This window comes from Erinaceus europaeus, chromosome 5 (assembly GCF_950295315.1).
Source record: "Erinaceus europaeus chromosome 5, mEriEur2.1, whole genome shotgun sequence".
In the NCBI taxonomy this organism is placed as follows: Eukaryota; Metazoa; Chordata; class Mammalia; order Eulipotyphla; family Erinaceidae; genus Erinaceus; species Erinaceus europaeus.
In genome coordinates, this window is record NC_080166.1 from 45885707 (window position 1) to 45905455 (window position 19749).

The 19749-nt window shown below is 35.0% G+C and overlaps 1 protein-coding gene across 6 annotated transcripts in view; it reads right to left on the minus strand.

Moving 5' to 3' along the window:
- Nucleotides 1-3127: 3127 nt before the first annotated feature.
- ERBIN (erbb2 interacting protein) overlaps nucleotides 3128-19749 on the minus strand; it is a 127992-nt gene continuing 111370 nt past the window's right edge. For 4 of the 6 annotated variants that reach the window (XM_060191271.1, XM_007523491.3, XM_060191270.1 and 1 more), the window contains 4 exons: nucleotides 9244-9453; nucleotides 7917-8009; nucleotides 7435-7509; nucleotides 3128-5328 (listed from right to left, as the gene is read on the minus strand). In XM_060191271.1, the coding sequence (XP_060047254.1) occupies nucleotides 5221-5328; nucleotides 7435-7509; nucleotides 7917-8009; nucleotides 9244-9453 (486 nt within the window). In that variant the 3' untranslated portion in view covers nucleotides 3128-5220. Of the gene's footprint in view, nucleotides 5329-7434; nucleotides 7510-7916; nucleotides 8010-9243; nucleotides 9454-16623; nucleotides 16744-19749 lie in introns of all 6 variants that reach the window. The other 2 variants (XM_060191273.1, XM_060191272.1) reach the window with 2 other exon arrangements.

Here is a 19749-nt window from a genome sequence, read left to right on the forward strand (position 1 = left end):
CGTCATTGTTGTTGGATAGGACAGAGAGAAATGGAGAGGGGAGGGGAAGACAGAGACGGGGAGAGAAAGACACCTGCAGACCTGCTTCACCGCCTATGAAGTGACTCCCCTGCAGGTGGGAAGCCAGGGGCTCGAACCGGGATCCTTACTATGATCCTTGCACTTTGCACCATGTGTGCTTAACCTGCTGTGCCACTGCTCAACTCCCTCATTTAAATTTTTATCCAATTTCTTCCATTTTAACTTCCTTTCAGGTTTTCTAACAAGGAAATAAGTTGTTATGAGGAAAAAAAAATAAAAAAAAAAAGAACTAAACCTCTAAAGCTGTGTCTTGGAAGAACATGATTAATTAGATTTAAGGAAGGCTAATTCAGGAAAAATCACATTTTTATGTTTCATGCAAAATTGAAATAGCTTTATTGAACCACAGGGAGATGCAGCATAAGTTCACAGCCTGTATTTCCTTCCTTTACTGGTTGAGCTACTCAAATTTCATCCAGAAACTAGATTGGAAGCCAACTGTAAAGCTACAAGGGCTATGTGAAATCTCATGGAGATAACCAGTCCTTTTTATTTGAAAAGAAATTCGAACAGCAGGGTTATTTTTCAGCTCTTTCCTAATAATCCTGGATAAAGGTTTGGGAGTATGTTAATTATTTTCTAAAATAAAAGCTGAGATTTTACTAAGGTGTTTTCTCTCCCATCCAACTAGTACCAGGCCTGACCTGGCTTAGCTTCTGAGACCAGGTAAGACTGGGTAGGTTCAGGATGGGATGGCATAGAGCTGAGGTGTTTTCTCTAAATGAACTCTGAACTTCAGTTTTGAATGGTCTTCTTGAATGCATGCATACTTGGACAGTAGGACTATATATATTTAGAGACTATACAATTTCTTCATGAAGATAATTCAGTGTGAAAGGGAAACATTCTAAAACCGGATGACTAGACTTACTATCCTTTGGATCGACCAGTCAACACCCATGTTCAGCAGGGAAACAATTACAGAAGCCATACCTTCCACCTTCTGCACCCCACAACGACCCTGGGTCCATGCTCCCAGAGGGATAGAGAATGGGAAAGCTATCAGGGGAGGGGATGGGATATGGAGATTGGGTGGCGGGAATTGTGTGGAGTTGTACCCCCCCCCTATGATTTTGTTAATGTCTCCTTTCTTAAATAAATAATAATTAAAAATAAATAATTCTGTAGAAGAGGGGGCCAGGTGGTGGCGCATTTGGTTGGATACACTTTACAGTGTGCAAGGACTCAGGTGCAAGCCCCAAGGCCCGACTTGCAGGGGGAAGGATTTGCAGGTGGTGAAGCAGGTCTGCAGGTCTCTCTTTCTCTCTCTCTCCCCCTTTCTATCTTCCCTTACCATCTCAGTTTCTAGCTATTTCTATCCAAAAAAATAAAGATTAAAAAAAGAAGAAGAAAAATAAATAGAAGTTAAAAAATTCTGTAGAAAAATAGCAGCTTTAGGTCTAAGATAAGTCAGTGCTTTCTGAACTCTTTCATATAATCCGAGGAAATATCTAACACTTAAAGTCAGCTACTACCTTATAAAAGTGATATCCTGTTTTCAATATACACCAGTAATTTTGAAATTAGTGCTTCCCTCACAGAGATTAAGCTAATTGAACAGAAAGTATGAAAAAGTAACCTTCAAAATAGATTTGACTAATCATCAGTCTGGAAACTAATTTAAAAGCATTCCCTAATCCAATAACATTCGTTGGAAATAAACACAAAAACAAACAAAAAAAACTCCATGAATTTAAAATACATTTCCTCCATATTCAGAACAAGGGTTTAACTGTAGCAATTCTTCTTACCCTGAATATCATAAAATAAATCACACAACTTTAAACAGCATTGTTTATTACCTATATACTATGTTACTTCAAACAATCTAGATATATATAAAAATCTGGAATGTTTTATAAATGCTGACTGATAAAAATATTACATGGGTGCTAATGGGATTTTCTTTTCAGTACAGCAAATTAATAGTAAAAATTCAATTCTGTTTATGGCAATGTTTGTGCTGAAAAGAATTTTAAAGTATATGTACATCTCCAAGATCCGAGAGATCAGAAAAAAATATTTACAAAATAAATATGTAGGTAACTTTAGAATTTCATGGGTTTGGATGAACTATATGATCTCTTAAAATTCCACTCTGTGTAAACAACTTCACTGAAGAATAAATTACTCAACATAATATTACTAGTGGCTTAAAATTTTAGGTTGGTCAATGTTAAACACTGTTATTAAAAATAAGGACAGCTTGATTTGCTACATAATATTTACTAAAATATAGTCAGTTTAGAGTATGAGGAAACTATATTACTTGACAATATGTAAACTAAAAATGACTTCTCCATTTGCCTCAAAAGATTTATTCTTTCATTCAACATTTAAAACTGGTGTCTGGGGGCAAGGCGGTAGCACAGCAGGTTAAGTGCACATGACGCAAAATGCAAGGACCCTGGTTAGAGGCCCCTGGCTCCCCAACGGGGGTAGGAGCCTCCGAATTTTTAACAACAGGGGGAGATGCTTCATGGGCAGTGAAGTAGGTCTGTAGGTGTCTAGCTAGCTTTCTCTCCCCGTCTTCTTCTCTCTCAATTTCTGTCCTATCCAACAACAGCAATGGCAAAAATAACAATAATGACAACAGGGGCAACAAATATGGGGAAAATGGACTTCAGGAGCAGTGGATTCATAGGCAATGAGCCCCAATGATAACCCTGGAGGCAAAAAAAAAAAGTTGTCTATTCAAATTTTTGAAACTTCACCATAATAAAAAAATTCTCATGAAGAGTCTTGTTAATTTTAATTTTCCAATATTTCAGAAGAAAACATTAGCAATTAATTTAAGTGCACAACTTTTCAGCCACTTTTGCTATATCATGTATGACATTACTTCCTTGGCAACTGGCTGATTTTTCTATCTCACAAGTACATTAAAACTTTTAAAATTATCCTAAGTAGAATAAAATCATAGAAAATGAAAGACTTGTTGCACCTGAAATATGCAATTAACTTAAGGTTATATCACCAATGAATCAATTGTTCTTTGTGGCCTATTTCCAAAATTAAAGTCTTAAGTATTTGATTCCAGCTAAAGTACTTGAAAATGTCATGATTGCGTTTATTTTATGCATTCCTTATTGAAGCAGAATCTTACTGTGAAAAGTTGATTAAAACCAATAAAAATAACAAATATTTCATAGTGCCAAAATTAATATTTTAAAATAAACTATGAATAAAGGCAACACTGAGGCTTGTCTTAAAGAAGCTGTTTGTCATTCTTTTTTAAAGAGATTACAACACACATACAATAAATGAATTTTATCAAAATACAGCACATTTCATCGACTATATCCATAAAAATCAATTCCTATGTAAATAGTACTGAAAATCAACTGAAATGAGTTAAAATTTACAAAGAGTTGTTAAAGGGTTTCAATCAATATTATTAAAACTATACAGTACAAGAATCAATTGATAACATCTTAAAGTAAGTGCAACATTTGAGTTCACATATTTTTTAAAGTACTGCCTACTGAATTCTGACTAGCAAGAAAGGAATTAATCCAATTCACATTTGCAAATATATAGATTTACTGTTTTTTGCCAATTTTATTAAGGTTTTAATTAAAACAAAGTTGGAAAATGAAGCAGAACAGGTTAAAAATTCCAAAACTATTATTTTTAGTAATTAAAAAAAACGAATTGCAATAATGGAATACTGCTCTAATGAAAGGGTCCAGACTCCTTGGCTAACAAGAGTTATGGGTCTTCTATGGCACTTTTATCTGGTCCAATAACCATGCATTAATTCTTACCATTACATGTTACTCAAATTTATTTGATTACATAGAACAAAAACAAAATTAATAGTTTGACTAAACAAAATCAACAGACTTCTAACAAATATTTACCACATGAATGAAGAACAAAGGCAGCTGGTGGTAAAACATTATTACATGATACACTTAGAAACCCTTTAAAGACTCAGAAGTGTTGAGTTCACATTAATATTACTTATAGGAACAGCCCTTTATTTGAACAACTTTACATACTGGTAGGTCTCAAAGACCCATCCCTTTGCTCCACAACTCTCCACAGCAATTCTCTATCATTGTGCCAGCTTCACAAACTTGCTTTGGTTTCCTAGCTCCAAGCATGTCTCCTTGTACTTTACCAAGGCAAAGTGAGGCCAAAATCAAGAGGCTTTCCTAAATCAGACATTTTTGTGTTACAGTAACACAATTATAATAACTGGCCATTTTAGTTTCATTTGCTGCTTAACATAAAAATTATAAATTAAGATTAAAATGGAGTACTAATTATAAAATAGATTGAAAGCACACCATTTGAAAAATGAGGAAATTTTCATAACATAGTAAATGCATGGACATGCATCTACAGTTGGGTTAAAAAATTTCTGTCACTAAAAACCTAAAAATTGAATCACCAGTTGCAAGTGGAGAGTCAATGGCTATGACAAGGACAGATTCTGTAGAGTTTATAAAAATGCAATTATTGTCTTTTTGTTTCTTTAAAAAGACACTACTTTTTATTGCATTATTCTATTAATTCTATTAATATATTAACATACAGCTGTTTATTCTTTCTTTGCTTCCAGATTTTATAGGAATTAACTGTTTTAATCTGGCCTTGGAAAGTGAACCAACCAGCACCACCTTCACATACTCACTCTTCAATTCTATGTGCACATAGCAAAAGCCAACACTTCAAATAGCTTGCCCACTTAAAAAAAAGTTTGAGCAGAAAAGCATTAATACCAGTTGAGTAAAAATAAGGGCATAAAAGCTATGAGATAGATAGCTCTGCCATCTGTCTCTGAGTTACAATCAAGGCTAATTAGAGCCTTGCACAGAGTTCAGTCATGTGTATGAAATCCAAAAATAAACCTACAGTCTATACAAAAACAACCTATGTATGTTTTTGTGGCCTGGACTGCTATGTTTAGAAACCTAACAAGTTTTATATGATATGAATTCAATAGCCTCCCTTATATACTGTACAGTGGTTCTTTCCCTCTAACCACAAGTTCCATTTTTTTATGAATGTACAAATCTGAACATACTTTTTTGAGTTCTTTATATATAAAAATAGTCAAAATATTAATTTCCCCTGCAAGAATCTTCCAATAAATCTTGCTTGTCTTCCCCCCTTTTCTGTCCACAGTGCTTATGAGGCAACTTCTCGTACAATGATGAGTTCTACTGTGTTCTGGAAAGTTTTTAGCAAAGACACTGCCTGTCCATGTTCAATGTTAATAAAACTGTAGCCATTAGCCTGAAAGAAAGAAGAAAAATACTTTTAAGAAATACTGTATCATAGCAATGTATCTGAACTTGTGCATTTCTATCAGTTTGGAAGAAAAGAAAGCCTCTGAAATCCAAGGCCCAGGAATCTCTACTTTGCCCACATTTTCAGATGACTCTCTCCTCCCACCCCATTAGTTTTTAAGATGACTATCACCAGCAGCACAGTTTCACATTTCCCCAAGGTAAGTGTCAGTATACCTCACCTCCATCACCCAACTATCATCTCCTTTCACCAAAGCACAATGGGTCCCCAACAAGCCTCTCCACCTCCCTTTCAAATGATATGTATATAGAAGCACCTGTGTGAGGTACAGTGTCACATACAGTGTTTTTAAATTTTATTCACTACTTTTACTTATTTACTAATGGGGGGGCACGTGGTGGCGTATTCGGTTAAGTGCACACTTTACAGTTCACAAGGACCCAGGTTCAAATGCCTGGTACCCAACTGCAGAGGGAAAGCTTCACAAGTGGTGAAACAGGTCTGCAGGTGTGTGTCTATTTTCCCCTCCACCTCCCCCACCTCAATTTGTCTCTTTTCAATAATAAATGAGTATAAATAAAAATTAAAGAAGAAAGAAGAGCCACACACTACTCTGGCACATGCAATACAGTAGACTAAACTTGGAACTTTTTTCTTCTTTTTTTTTTTATCCAAAGCTCTAGTCAAAACAGTGTTGTACCAAGTTGCAAGAGAAGAACAGATAAAGCCTAATCTTATTCTAGCCTCAGGACTGTTAGATCAAGGACATTACAATTTCAATTTAGGATAAACATTTACTGAGATCTTTACTATACACCACACAGTTCTAACTGCTTCAAATGTATATATTTTAACCTCAAAACAAAGAAGATTCTTCTATCATCTTGTTTAACTCCCCCTCTGCTCAGGGCCTCACATACATGCAATTCTACTACTCTCAAGTCACTTTTTCATTGGGGGGAGGGAAGAGGGTGAAGAGATACGGAGGATTGGAGCCTTCCCTGATGCCCCTTGTGTCCTGACATCCTCCCCCCACTCCCCACCCCCAATCCTCCTGGCCCCATATGCCTCCAGGACTAGAACCTATTTCTCTGGCCATCATTATCTTAGGGAAAATTCAAGTGTGGATAGGCAATGGAGCATCTCCACAGTGACAAAACTAAAACCATAAAATCGCAAATATCCCAGAATAATGTGTGCATGACTGTATGAATACAGAAACGGGGTGAATACTATAAAATAATATGGCACATATATCTATAAATGACCTTAAGATTCAGTACAAATAGGTGTTTCTCAGACTAGATCTATAGTTTTCCCTTAAGCAATTCAAACCCAGGCAGTCTAGCTCCACAGTCTTTATTAGTAGGCATTAATGCCTTCACTTTTTAGTTTGATAATTATTTTTACATTTAAAGTTAATTTCTGAAGACTCAGAAATTAATTGCTGAGTTAATAATACTGGAGGAAAAAATATGTCTTATATTTTGTATCCTAGACTTGTCTTTTTCCTAAGACAATGTTCAGTGTATTTAAGTAAATATCTAATAAAACTGAAAGGGAGGTGATATGGAAAAATCAGAGTTTCCCAGATTTTCAAAGATTTTTTTTTTTTTCATTTCTGTTAAGATGACAGCTTGTCTCAAAAAGTGGTCTTTGATTCCTCTCCCATTAATTAATGTTTGACTCAAGGTGTCACCCATGTGCAATACCAAGGATACCAGCTTCCCTGGTCAAAGGTTATTTTATTTTATTTTAAGGGAAAGGCTAGAGGGAGAAGAGACTGACAAAGAGTAAAGAAATCACACACAGACTCACCATCCATAATGCTACTAGTATGTGGTGTGAGGCTGAAACCCAGGGACTAAGACACAGCAAGGCATGTGCTATACTGGGTGGAGCAGCCCCTAGGCCCCAAATGTGTAAGTATTTTAAACTATGACAGTGCTACAGGCAGTCAGAAGAAATATCACAAATATTTATATTCAAAGTATTTAAAAGCTAAATTCACAAAATCTTTATTCTTAAGTCTGGCATTTAATAATTCCCTGATGAAGTGGCAGATGTTATAAAATTTAAAAAAATAGTTACCTGAATAATTTTATCACCTGGCTGTAATAATTTTGACGCTGGTCCTTCAGGCTGCACCCTGGTCACAAATATACCCTTTAAAAAGTAGAAAAGATACTTGTTTAGAGGAGAAAGTATGCATAAAAATAAAATGTCATAGGTCAATCTTCAGTGATATGCAAATATTTGAAACCTGGTCTTTTCTGAATAGGATTGTGACAATCCAAAGTTATTTTCATTTCTAGTAATTAACCTTAGTACGATCATTTCCATAAAAATGTTACTTATATATATGCACTAAAAATAACAAAACATCTCCATATAATAAACTTTTAAAACTTATGATTTAATTTGAACTGGTATTTCAAAACATAAAGTTGAACAACAGAGGAAAATTTAAAAAGTGCTATCTATGTGTGGTATTAAACTAGTGAACAAAACTTTATTGGTATATCTTTTTTCCCCCTTTATTGGTATTTCCAGGATATGTAAATAAGACTCACATCATCTTCAGGTCTGAATGGGTTTCCTCTCCCTCCAACACCTCCTGATATGCTAAATCCAAGTTCTGGATCCTTTTCTATTCTCACTCGAATCTGAGTTAATACAAAAATAAACTTATTACTATCTCAGAGAAAAGCTGCAACACAGAAACATTATATTTAAATACTGATAAATTAAGTTCAAGCAAACAATAAATTATATGGGTTCATCAAAAATAAATATTAAAGCAGAATATGTTAATACGTTAGTGAGTTAAAGGCACAGGTAAGCAAAATCCCCTAATTTAATCTTCTGTTGTTTTGTGAGAACAGGCAACCAGTCAATGTTGACCTTAATATGTTTTTTAGGAATCATGAGTTCTAGTGATATAAAGCAAACAAAAAGAGTATGTATTTTACTATCTCTTTCCATTGGGACACATCTAGATGACATACTATCACAGTCTCTACTGGGGCTTTCACAAGGTATCTGAAAGATCCCTGGGTGGTTGTTGGATACTTATTTGCTAGATATGTTTATATGCTTTAAATAGAGGCATTAGTGACCAAATGATACTATTTTTATAATTAATCTATTAAAAAGCTGCCAAGAACTAGATTTCTATTAAAAAACACTTAATTTCTCCAGTCTCACTCACCAAAGTAAATAGTGTTTACCTAAATTTGTAATGTTTTTAATCAAAAAATTATCAAAATATATAAATACGTGTTAGTGACTTAAAAATACTCTGAGAAAACTATTACTTCCCAAAGTAGTTTGAAGACTATAGTTGAATTAAAAAATTTTGAGTATCAAATAACAATAGCAAGTTATAATATACTACTAAAGCTTATTCATACACTGTTTAATTTTATATGTTTGTTTATTTTTTAACCAGAGCACTACTTAGCTCTGGCTGACAGTGGTGCCAAGGGGTTGAACCTGGGACTGTGGAGCCTCAGGCATGAAAGTCTTTTGCATAACCTTTATGCTCTCTCCCTAGCCCTACTACTAGAATTTAAGCTTTATAATTTATATTCCCTAAGACAATCTGATTACTGAAGCATCTATCACCAACCTGTATTAGAAAAAAACCACTACTTCTGATGAAAAATATTGATTCCCAAAACCACTAAATCCTATGTTCATTTATTAGAATTGGGGAATTTGTGGAGCCAAATTAAAACATAAAGTTTAACATTTTACAAACACACACACACACACCAACATGTAAACAAAATAGTAAAAACTATGTTAAAGTTCTAGATGGACTTATTGCTTATAAGTAAATAAGCTAAAATCCATTAAAAGCTTAACTCACATTTCAAATATTCTGGTTGTTCTTACCTCATGCCTTGCCAGCTCATGGCCTTGTCTAGGAGAACAATGGGGCTGTGTATATGGAGGCTGGTGGGCCACTTTCAGCATCAAGTAATCAATTAGTTGTTCTCTAGAGGGATGCCTTGCTACAGATGCCTGAGGAAGGGGGTGATGTATTTGACTACAATTTTCCTGAGGCCTGAGAGGCTGGCCCATCTGTCCATTACTCAAAGGCATCTATGGAAAACACGAAGTATCTTAAAATGACCAGCAATAACTTCTTACCATAAATATCTGGACTTTGCTCTTAAAACATTACAAAAGCACTGGAGTTTAACAATCTAAATTCTAAACATGATATAATGTTGCTAATTCTATTTTTTCCTACTTTTATTATTATGCTATTTTTTTAATTTGAAAAGGAAAAAAGTATTCACTTAATTTTCCTGAGTATAAACAAATAGGTCTACTCTTTAAAGTATTCAAATAAAACATTTACATTTAAAATTACTTTTCTCTAGTAACAAAATTTTTAAAAATTAAGTCCATGGGAAGAGTATCTTTTCCCACAATGAAGTCTTTTATATACACAAAAGATGTATTTCCAGTGTTCTTTAGGAAAAAAAAAAGTAACTAACTTTGTGATACAATTTTTTGTAAGTTCATTATGTGATAGAACTTTTACCTAATCTTAAGTTTATTATTCTATCTTTATCCTCTTTCCTTCCAAAATTGAGGAACCAATTCAGCTATGGAGTCTAAAAATTAATTTACCTTCTTTTGTTTGTTTTTCCCCACCAGAGCACTGCTCAACTCTGGCTTACATTGGTACAGGAGATTCAAGGTGGGACTTTTAGTGCCTCAGGCAACAGTCTATTTGCATGACCTCTGCTCTTACTCTTTGTGTATATACTGATGATTTTTAAATTCTCTAAATATTAATGCCACAAAATATTTGCTACAAAAAGTAAACCATGATATTCTATTTTTTTCACAAAATAAAAAAATCTTTGGATTATTGTAAAGATCATATTTTAGAGACTAAATATGACTTTTAGCATTGTCATTATGGAAATATGGCATCTATGCTAAAAAACGTTATTCATTTGTAGAAATGCTTGCCTATAATGAGATTTTTGTATTGTTATTTAAACATTTAAAACTTCACTGTTGGGTTTTTCTCCTCTCCCGGGTCAACTAGGAATACCAAAGGAGACCACCTCAGGGACCAAAACAAGACAGGACTAGAACGATTTCAGGAACCCACCAAATCACGGGTGAGTGCAAACACGTGTGGCTCATGGACAAAGAGGAGCCATGGGAGAGATTGGGTGGCTAGTAACAGTCCAGCAGTTTGCCAGTTGAGATACCACCTCCAGTCTGTTTCACCAACAAGGGGACTGCTGAAGGGAGGAGAGGACTCCCCTGAGACTCACCAAGTGCAACTCTGAGTCTCCATTGCTGCTGGCCTCAGAATCTGGAACAGTGGCAGAGAGGCCCTGTGCTGACACCAGGGAACAGAGAACTAACCAGAAAAATCAAGGGAAGATCTATACCTCAGTGGCCTAGCAGTGGGGCTGTGAAAGTCTCTTTGCACAACCACTGGATTATCTCTGCCACACCCTGCTTTATCTCTTGGTCAGGAGTCAATGATTAAGCTAAGAAGCCTATTTATAGTTTAAAAGCCCACAGGCTCCCATAGCCTACAGGGAAGAAAAAGCACAAGAGGCTTTTAAGCCACTGAGTTCCAATTCAGGGATTAAAATACTATTGAAACAACTGTCAATTTCCACAACCCTTTAAGTATCCTACATAGACACAAGTCAATCCAGGCAAGAGTGATCAGTAATTTGAAAAGTACTGATAAAGGGTACTCATAACATAATATATAAAATGGTTAAACTAACAAGAAGAAATATTGGAGAAATGAACCAGGACAAGAGTCCAGCTAAAAGCCCCCCAAAGGTTGAACCACAAAATAATGAGATCAACATCCAAACACTAGTAAAGGAAATAATCATAGGAGCGAGTAAAGAGTTTGAAAGAACTGTCCTCAAAAATGCAGAAACAACAAATAAGACCCTGGAAGAAAACACTAATTATCTCAAGGTTATTAGAGAGCTGAAAGCTGAAATAGCTGAGCTAAGAACACAACTAGCTGAACAAGCTAAAACAGTTATCAGAACAGGGTAACAAAATAGATGAACTCCAGAAAACAGAAGTGGGGAGAGAGAATAGAATCAATGAGGCTGAAGACAGAATTACCAAGATCAAGGACGAATTAGAGACAACTAAAAAAGAAGTAAGAGATCTCAAAAAGAGATTAAGAGATACTGAAAACAGCAACAGAAACCTATGGGATGACTTTAAAAAAATAATATACACATTATTGGCTTAACAGAGGAAGAAAGAGAGGGAGGGGAAGAAAGCATTCTTCAGTACATAATAGCTGAGAACTTATCTAGCCTAGACAACATCAAAGACATAATGGTTCAAGAAGCCCAGAGGGTCACAAACAGAATTAACCCAGACTTCAAGATAGCAAGACACATCATATTTAGAATGGAAAGGAATAAGGATAAAGAAAGGATCCTGAAGGCTACAAGAGAAAAAACAAAGAGTCACCTACAGAGGAAAACCCATAAGATTATCAGCAGATTTCTGCACACAAACACTACAGGCCAGAAGAGAATGGCAAGATATCTGAGTTCTCAATGAGAAAGTCTTTCAACCAAGACTACTGTATCCTGCTAGACTGTCATTCAGATTATATGGAGACATAAAAACCTTCTCAGACAAGCAACAGTTGAAAGAATCAACTATCACCAAGCCTGCCCTTAAAGAAGTAGCATAACTCTGACAAAAATATAATTCTTCCCCACCTGCAGGGGAGTCACTTCACAGGCGGTGAAGCAGGTCTGCAGGTGTCTGTCTTTCTCTCCCCCTCTGTCTTCCCCTTCTCTTTCCATTTCTCTCTGTCCTATCCAACAACAATGACATCAAAAAAGAAGAGTTAATACTTCTACTTTTAAAAATCTTCCAGAAGACTGAAGACACTGGAATACTCCCTTCTAGCTTTTATGAAGCCAACATCACTTTGATACCAAAAGCAGACAGGGACACAACCAAAAAAGAAAACTACAGACCAATATCTCTGATGAACATAGATGCTAAAATACTGAACAAAATTCTAGCCAACAGGATAAACCAGTATATCAAAAAGATTGTTCATCATGATCAAGTGGGGTTTATCCCAGGCATGCAAGGCTGGTTTAATATACGTAAATCAATCAATGTGATCCACCACATCAACAAAAGCAAGACAAAACCCCACGTGGTCATATCAACAGATGCAGAGAAAGCCTTTGACAAAATACAACATCCCTTTATGATCAAAACACTACAGAAAATGGGAATAGATATTTCTCAAGATAGTGGAGTCTATATATAGCAAACTTACAGCCAACATCATACTCAATAGTGAAAAACTGGAAGCATTTCCCCTCAGATCAGGTACTAGACAGGGCTGCCCACTATCACCATTACTCTTCAACACAGTGTTGGAAGTTCTTGCCACAGCAATCAGACAGGAGCAAGGAATTAAAGGCATGCAGACTGGAAGAGAAGAACTCAAACTCTCCCTATTTGCAGATGACATGATAGTATACATAGGAAAACCTAAGGAATCCAGCAAGAAGCTTTTGTAAATCATCAGGCAATATAGTAAGATGTCAGGCTACAAAATTAACATTCAAAAGTCAGTGGCATTCCTCTATGCAAACACTAACTTAGAAGAAGGTGAAATCCAGAAATCAATTCCTTTTACTATAGCAACAAAAACAATAAAATATCTAGGAATAAACCTGACCAAAGAAGTGAAAGACTTCTATACTGAAAATTATTGAGTCACTACTCAAGGAAATTGAAAAAGACACAAAGAAGTGGAAAGATATTCCATGTTCATGGGTTGGTAGAATTAACATCATCAAAATGAATATACTACCCAGAGCCATCTACAGATTTAATGCTATCCCCATCAAGATCCCAACCATATTTTTTAGAATAGAACAAATGCTACAAATGTTTATCTGGAACCAGAAAAGACCTAGAATTGCCAAAACAATCTTGAGAAAAAAGAACAGAACTGGAGGCATCACAATCCCAGATCTCAAATTGTATTATAGGGCCATTGTCATCAAAACTGCTTGGTACTGGAACATGAGTAGACACACTGACCAGTGGAATAGAATTGTGAGCCCCCACACTTATGGACATCTAATCTTTGACAAAGAGGCTCAGACTATTCAATGGGGAAAGCAGAGTCTCTTCAACAAATGGTGTTGGAAACAATGGGTTGAAACATGCAGAAGAATGAAACTGAATCACTGTATTTCACCAAATACAAAAGTAAATTCCAAGTGGATCAAGGACTTGGATGTTAGACCACAAACTATCAGATACTTAGAAGAAAATATTGGCAGAACTCTTTTCTGCATAAATTTTAAAGACATCTTCAATGAAACAAATCCAATTACAAAGAAGACTAAGGCAAGTATAAACCTATGGGACCACATCAAATTAAAAAGCTTCCGCACAACAAAAGAAACCACTACCCAAACCAAGAGACCCCTCACAGAATGGGAGAAGATCTTTACATGCCATACATCAGACAAGAGTTTAATAACCAGCATATATAAAGAGCTTGCCAAATTCAACAACAAAAAAACCAAATAACCCCATCCAAAAATGGGGAGAGGACATAGACAGAATATTCACCACAGAAGAGATCCAAAAGGCTGAGAAACACATGAAAAAATGCTCCAAGTCTCTGATTGTCTGAGAAATGCAAATAAAGACAACAATGAGATACCACTTCACTCCTGTGATAATGTCATACATCAGAAAAGGTAACAGCAGCAAATGCTGGAGAGGGTGTGGGAACAAAGGAACCCTCCTGCACTGCTAGTGGGAATGTAACTTGGTCTAACCTCTGTGGTGAGCAGTCTGGAGAACTCTCCGAAGGCTAGAAATGCACCTACCCTATGATCCTGCAATTCCTCTCCTGGGGATATATCCTAAGGAACCCAACACATCCATCCAAAAAGATCTGTGTACACATATATTCTCAGCAGCACAATTTGCAATAGCCAAAACCTGGAAGCAACCCAGGTGTCCAACAACAGATGAGTGGCTGAGCAAATTGTGGTATACAGACACAACGGAATACTACTCAATATAAAAAATGGTGACTTCACCATTTTCAGCCCATCTTGGATGGACCTTGAAAAATTCATGTTGAGTGAAATAAGTCAGAAACAGAAGGATGAATATGGGATGATCTCACTCTCAGACAGAAGTTGAAAAACAAGACCAGAAGAGAAAACACATGCAGAACTTGAACTGGAGTTGGTGTACTGCACCAAAGTAAAAGACTCTGGGGTGGTTGGGTGGGGGAAAGAGTATAGGTCGAAGAAGGATGACAGAGGACCTAATGGAGGTTGTTTTTTTATATGGAAAGTGGGGAATGTACAAACTATTGTATTTACTGTCAGATATAAAACATTAATTCCCCAATAAAGAAATTATTAAAAACTTCACCGTTGATTATTCATTATAAAAATGACCATAACCAGATGGAAATTACAGAAAAAAATTAAAAATAAATTTAATTTCTCTTATGTTATCTCAAAGTAGGAAGGTCTGGAGGAAATTATGTTTACGTTTTAGAAGTATGTGTTCTCAGTAAACCTTACTGAAGGATACAAAGAAACATGGTTTTGGGAAAAATTTTTTACTTCAAAAACAACTTTTCTCTTTTAGTATCTTATGAAATTACTTAATTCTGAAGTTTGGGAATGGATATGGGTGTCCCCTAGGAGAGAACAAAGATAACATACTCATATCTTAATTGACTAGTAGGGTAAGTACAACTGTATATTTCCTCTGGGAGAGAATTTACCAGAAAATATTTGCTTCTTATCTTTTTTTTTTCTTTTTTACTGGAAGAGCATTTAATACAGAGGCAGCAGTAGCACTGCTTTTATACAGAGATTAGTAAGATGATTCTTTGGAAACGTGCCCTCCACTGGCGGCTCCTCTACCCCAAGCTCAAAACAGTTACTTGGAAAATAACAATTTTTTTAAAGATAGAAACAAAAAAGGGGGGAAGGGGAGCAAATTTTTAAAAATTTATATATTTTTTATTTTAGTGAGAGAGAGACCAGAGCACTGCTCAGCTCTGATTTATGGTGGTGCTGGGCATCAGAGTCTTTTTGCACAGTCATTATGCAATCTCATCTACCTTCACCCTTGTCTATTCTTAAAGACACCCTAAAGCCCACCTGGTTATGCTTAACATTGTTAAAGACACTCAAGGGATGTATTAAGCTATGATTAGAAAACAGTTGAGGAAAATACAAAGCGTAAAAACAAACTTAGTAACCTAAGCCACAGAATGGGTATTAAAACTAAAAGGAAAACAAAACAAAGATATGAACTAAGGCATTAGAGGCTAATTTTCCACTCTTAAGAACAACATAAAATTTTATATAATGTACTACTGTGTTTTACCATTATATCTGGTTATACAAGGGGTATGGAGTTAGTTGAGAGGAAGTAACAGCTGGGAAAAAGTAGTAAAAAGATATCTCTGTATTGTTGACAGAAAAGTACTCTCTAGATAAGTAATGCTTTAGTTATACATGCTCTAAGATACAATTGTCACATACAAAAGCCTTAAACAGAAAAATTTCAAGGTGACATATTTTAAATATTTTATTGCCTTTCCATGGACTAAGCAGATAGCACAGTGGTAGTACAGAGGATTTGTATGCAAGAAGACCCAGTCAGAGCTGAGCAATGCTTTGGTGAAAAACAAAAACAAAATTTATTTTTTAATATTCTTAATATTAGAAAGATACTCTCAAGGATTTAAGACAGGTTTATCTTCAAACTCTCCCAATAGATTTGCTATCAAGAACACAAAAAAGCCACATTCATTCAAATGATGAATTAAGTTGTTGATACTATAAAACCCGAAGCAACAATAAATTGATTGTCCAGGGTGGACATGAATCATGGAGTAAACTGAGAAATCGATAAGAGTGAAGTCATACTTCATATTTTTCAAATCTGGGGGGGGGGGGAGCTTGTACACAGTCAGAGAGGTGACTTGTGGTAGTAAGAGGGTTCAGAAAACTATCATTGGGAGATAAGAAACTGTGCTCATGGGACAACTGTCCTATACCCTAGTTCTCTAATAGAATAATTCAAATAAAAGGAAATCAAGAAGGATAAGTCACAAAAAAAAAAAAAAAAGTACTCTCAATGTTAAAGCCCATTTGATATTTTCAGGTCAAAAGGAACAAAACATGTTTGGCTTGCAGACACTAGTTGCTAAGCACCTACTTTCATCAAACTGTCTGGCGGTACATCTCTGTGACTAAGTGCAGCTGTCGAGTAGCTCTGCTGTCCTGAAATGAATATGTCATCTTGACAGGGATCTCCTGGACAGGATAACTGAGGATGCTTCGAAAGAGGAGGAAATAAAAAGGTAAAGAAATAATAACCTTTAAGATGTGAAACCAAAATGACGATGGTACTTGAAATAAAAATTAGGAAAAATGTTTCTAGATAATGGAAACATAAAGGGCCAAATCAAACTTTACCACAACTGATGTTAGTGCTTTTATGTATGGATGATAATTAAATCTCCTGGGGTAATAATTTTATAATATACACATATACCAAATCATTATGATGTATATATTGGACTACTACAACATCTTATGTCAATTATTATATCTCAATAAAATCAGAAAAATATCAGTACCTCTATCAAAATAGTATTGCATAACATTCTTATAATATGTGAAAAAAATATATGGATACTGTTGCTATTTCTTTATAATGCTTTTTAGTTTTATTTACATTAACACCTGACTTTTAACATTTTGAATAGTAAATTTAGCTACTAGTTAAAGTCAATAGTCTCAAATTTTAGGAACAACTAAACATGTTCCTGCTGAGCACTGAGCATTGGGGAGCGACTGGGGAGAAAATATAATAGTTATGCAAAAAGGCTTTCATGCCTGAGGTACTCAAGATGCCAGGTTCAATCCCCAGGACCACCATAAGCCAGAGTTGAGCAGTACTCTGGTAAAAATAAATCAGAAAATGCATATATTTTAAAAAAGATTTTCTGGGTCCAATAGGAGGCTTAGTGGGTCTAACTCATTCTTTACCATTGGTGAAAGCTTGGGTTCAATTTTTGGACAGCAGATGAGAGTACCATAGATAACACCACGGGAGCTCTATGATGCAGAAGCAGTGCTCTGATGTTTCTTCTAGTTTTTCTCACTTTCTCTCTGTTAATAGTATAAAATAAAAAATGGATGGGGGTATAGCTCAACAGCCTCACACAGTAGTGAAGGGAGGCTTGGATTCATTTCCTAGAATTACATACTGTAAGTCTTTTGGTAAAATAATTCATTGCTATTCTTTGAGTAGTGCAATATCACAGAGGATTTTCTTTTTAATGATAAGAAGCACTGATAAATTTATAGTCCTGTTATTATTGGTATTATTATTTTACCATAATAATACCAGCTCAATTATTTTCAGAAGCACTGATTTGGTAACATGAATTAAAAATTGACTTGAGTTCAAATTTCTATATAACAAATAATATCCCTATATCTATAGTTTACCTTAATGAGAACGAAGACTATATATTTATAAACAAATTAAAATTTTTACCATTAGTTTACACTACTAAAATATTTGAAGAGTACAACTTCACGTGTGTAAGAAGCTCTATTATTGTTCTAGTGTCATCTTACTACCAAAATGACCTCCTCTACCCATTCCTCCCACTTTATCTCTGAACATTTCTTATAAATATGCTAAGAATCAAGGCAAAATATGTCTTATAAGTATGGTGAGAGACAAGCTAGAATGATTTGTTTCAATTTAGTTGGAGACAAATCTGGTTTAGAACTAAAGTTTAGAATATAATTTCAGAAAACTAAAGAAGTTAAGACAAATAATACTTTCCAAACAGAATGTGCCTAACAATAAGGATTTTCAAACTACATCACCATGTTAAACAATAATCTATGTTATGAACTATCTGTTATGAAATGTTACAGGACATACAAAAGCCTACCTTAGACACTAACCCCATCTTACACACTTTATCTGCAACAAGTTTCAAATTCAAACCATGACTTGCCATTTTTAGATGTGATCTGGTTTAATTCTGTATATTCATGTAATAAGTAATTCATTTTCCTTCTCCCTTGTTAAGATATGCTTTCAATATATATAAGAATTCAATTCAGTTTTAAGTACAAATTCAAAGTTTAAAGTACAACTATGTTTATCTAATCTACAATAAAAATGCAATAAATCCAAAAGCTCTGAATTTAAATAAAAAAAAAAAAAACCTTGTGACTCCAAAATAAATTTGGAAAAATCAACTGTCCCACATGATTATAAAAATTATTACGGAGCTACTAAAATTCCCCAATCATTATTCTGTGATTACAATTGGAATGATAACCTAAAATATGAGCATAACAGTTAACATCTTTGTCCTCTTATTTCAAACTATATAAGTTACAACATTATTGCTGACACTATAAAGTATATGGTAAAACTAAGTGTTAGCAACTGATAGAACGTAAAGCAAGATAAGTAGGTCCAGCATAGCAAAGTGAACCCAAGAGACTTCTCTTACGCTACATATACAACAGAACAGAACAGAGCCAGGGAAGTAATAAACAGAGGAAAGATGGGAGGGCTAGACACTCATGAAAAAGCAACAGGCCAAGTTATCAAAGTCAATATGAAAATAAAACTATGGGAAGGGAGTAAAACAGTTATAAGGGAAAAAAATACTTTTCAGGATGAAAGGAGAGGGGCAGAAAAGAATATCTGATTTAAAGTCCATGCTACCACCTCTTATGTTACAGAGAGAAAAGTCTAAAACACAATCATGCCAGATTTGCTCTTTCTCCTTTTCTGACATTCCTATCTCCTACCCTTGACTTTCATTAAAAGAATAAACTTTTCTTTACCTCTTTCCCATTAATGACTATCCTGAAATGTGGGCAATGAAGGTGTTGATTTTACCTTTTCACTTCATAACTTATTATAATTTCTCCAGATCCACATTTAATTATATTTAGTGAATTACTATGACACTTAGTTCTAGGTAGTGATTTTTGCTTTCTCAGTCACTATAGAAAAAACTTTTCTCCTCCACATCCCTTTGTGAATTATGTATGGCATAGCCTTTAAACACTGAGTTCGGGAAAGTTCATTTTAATACAAGAACATAGCAAATAACAATGTTTCTTTAAATAAGCCTCTTGAGCAGTTATTCTCATGGCTTATCCTTTCTAGATAGACAAGCTCTGGCTAAATCTTTAGATCCTGACCAAAGAAAAGAGATAATGATTAAATCAATTTTACAGCAAGCTTTAGAACTAAGTCATTAGAAAATCTGGAGTTAATGAACGCTATCTAACC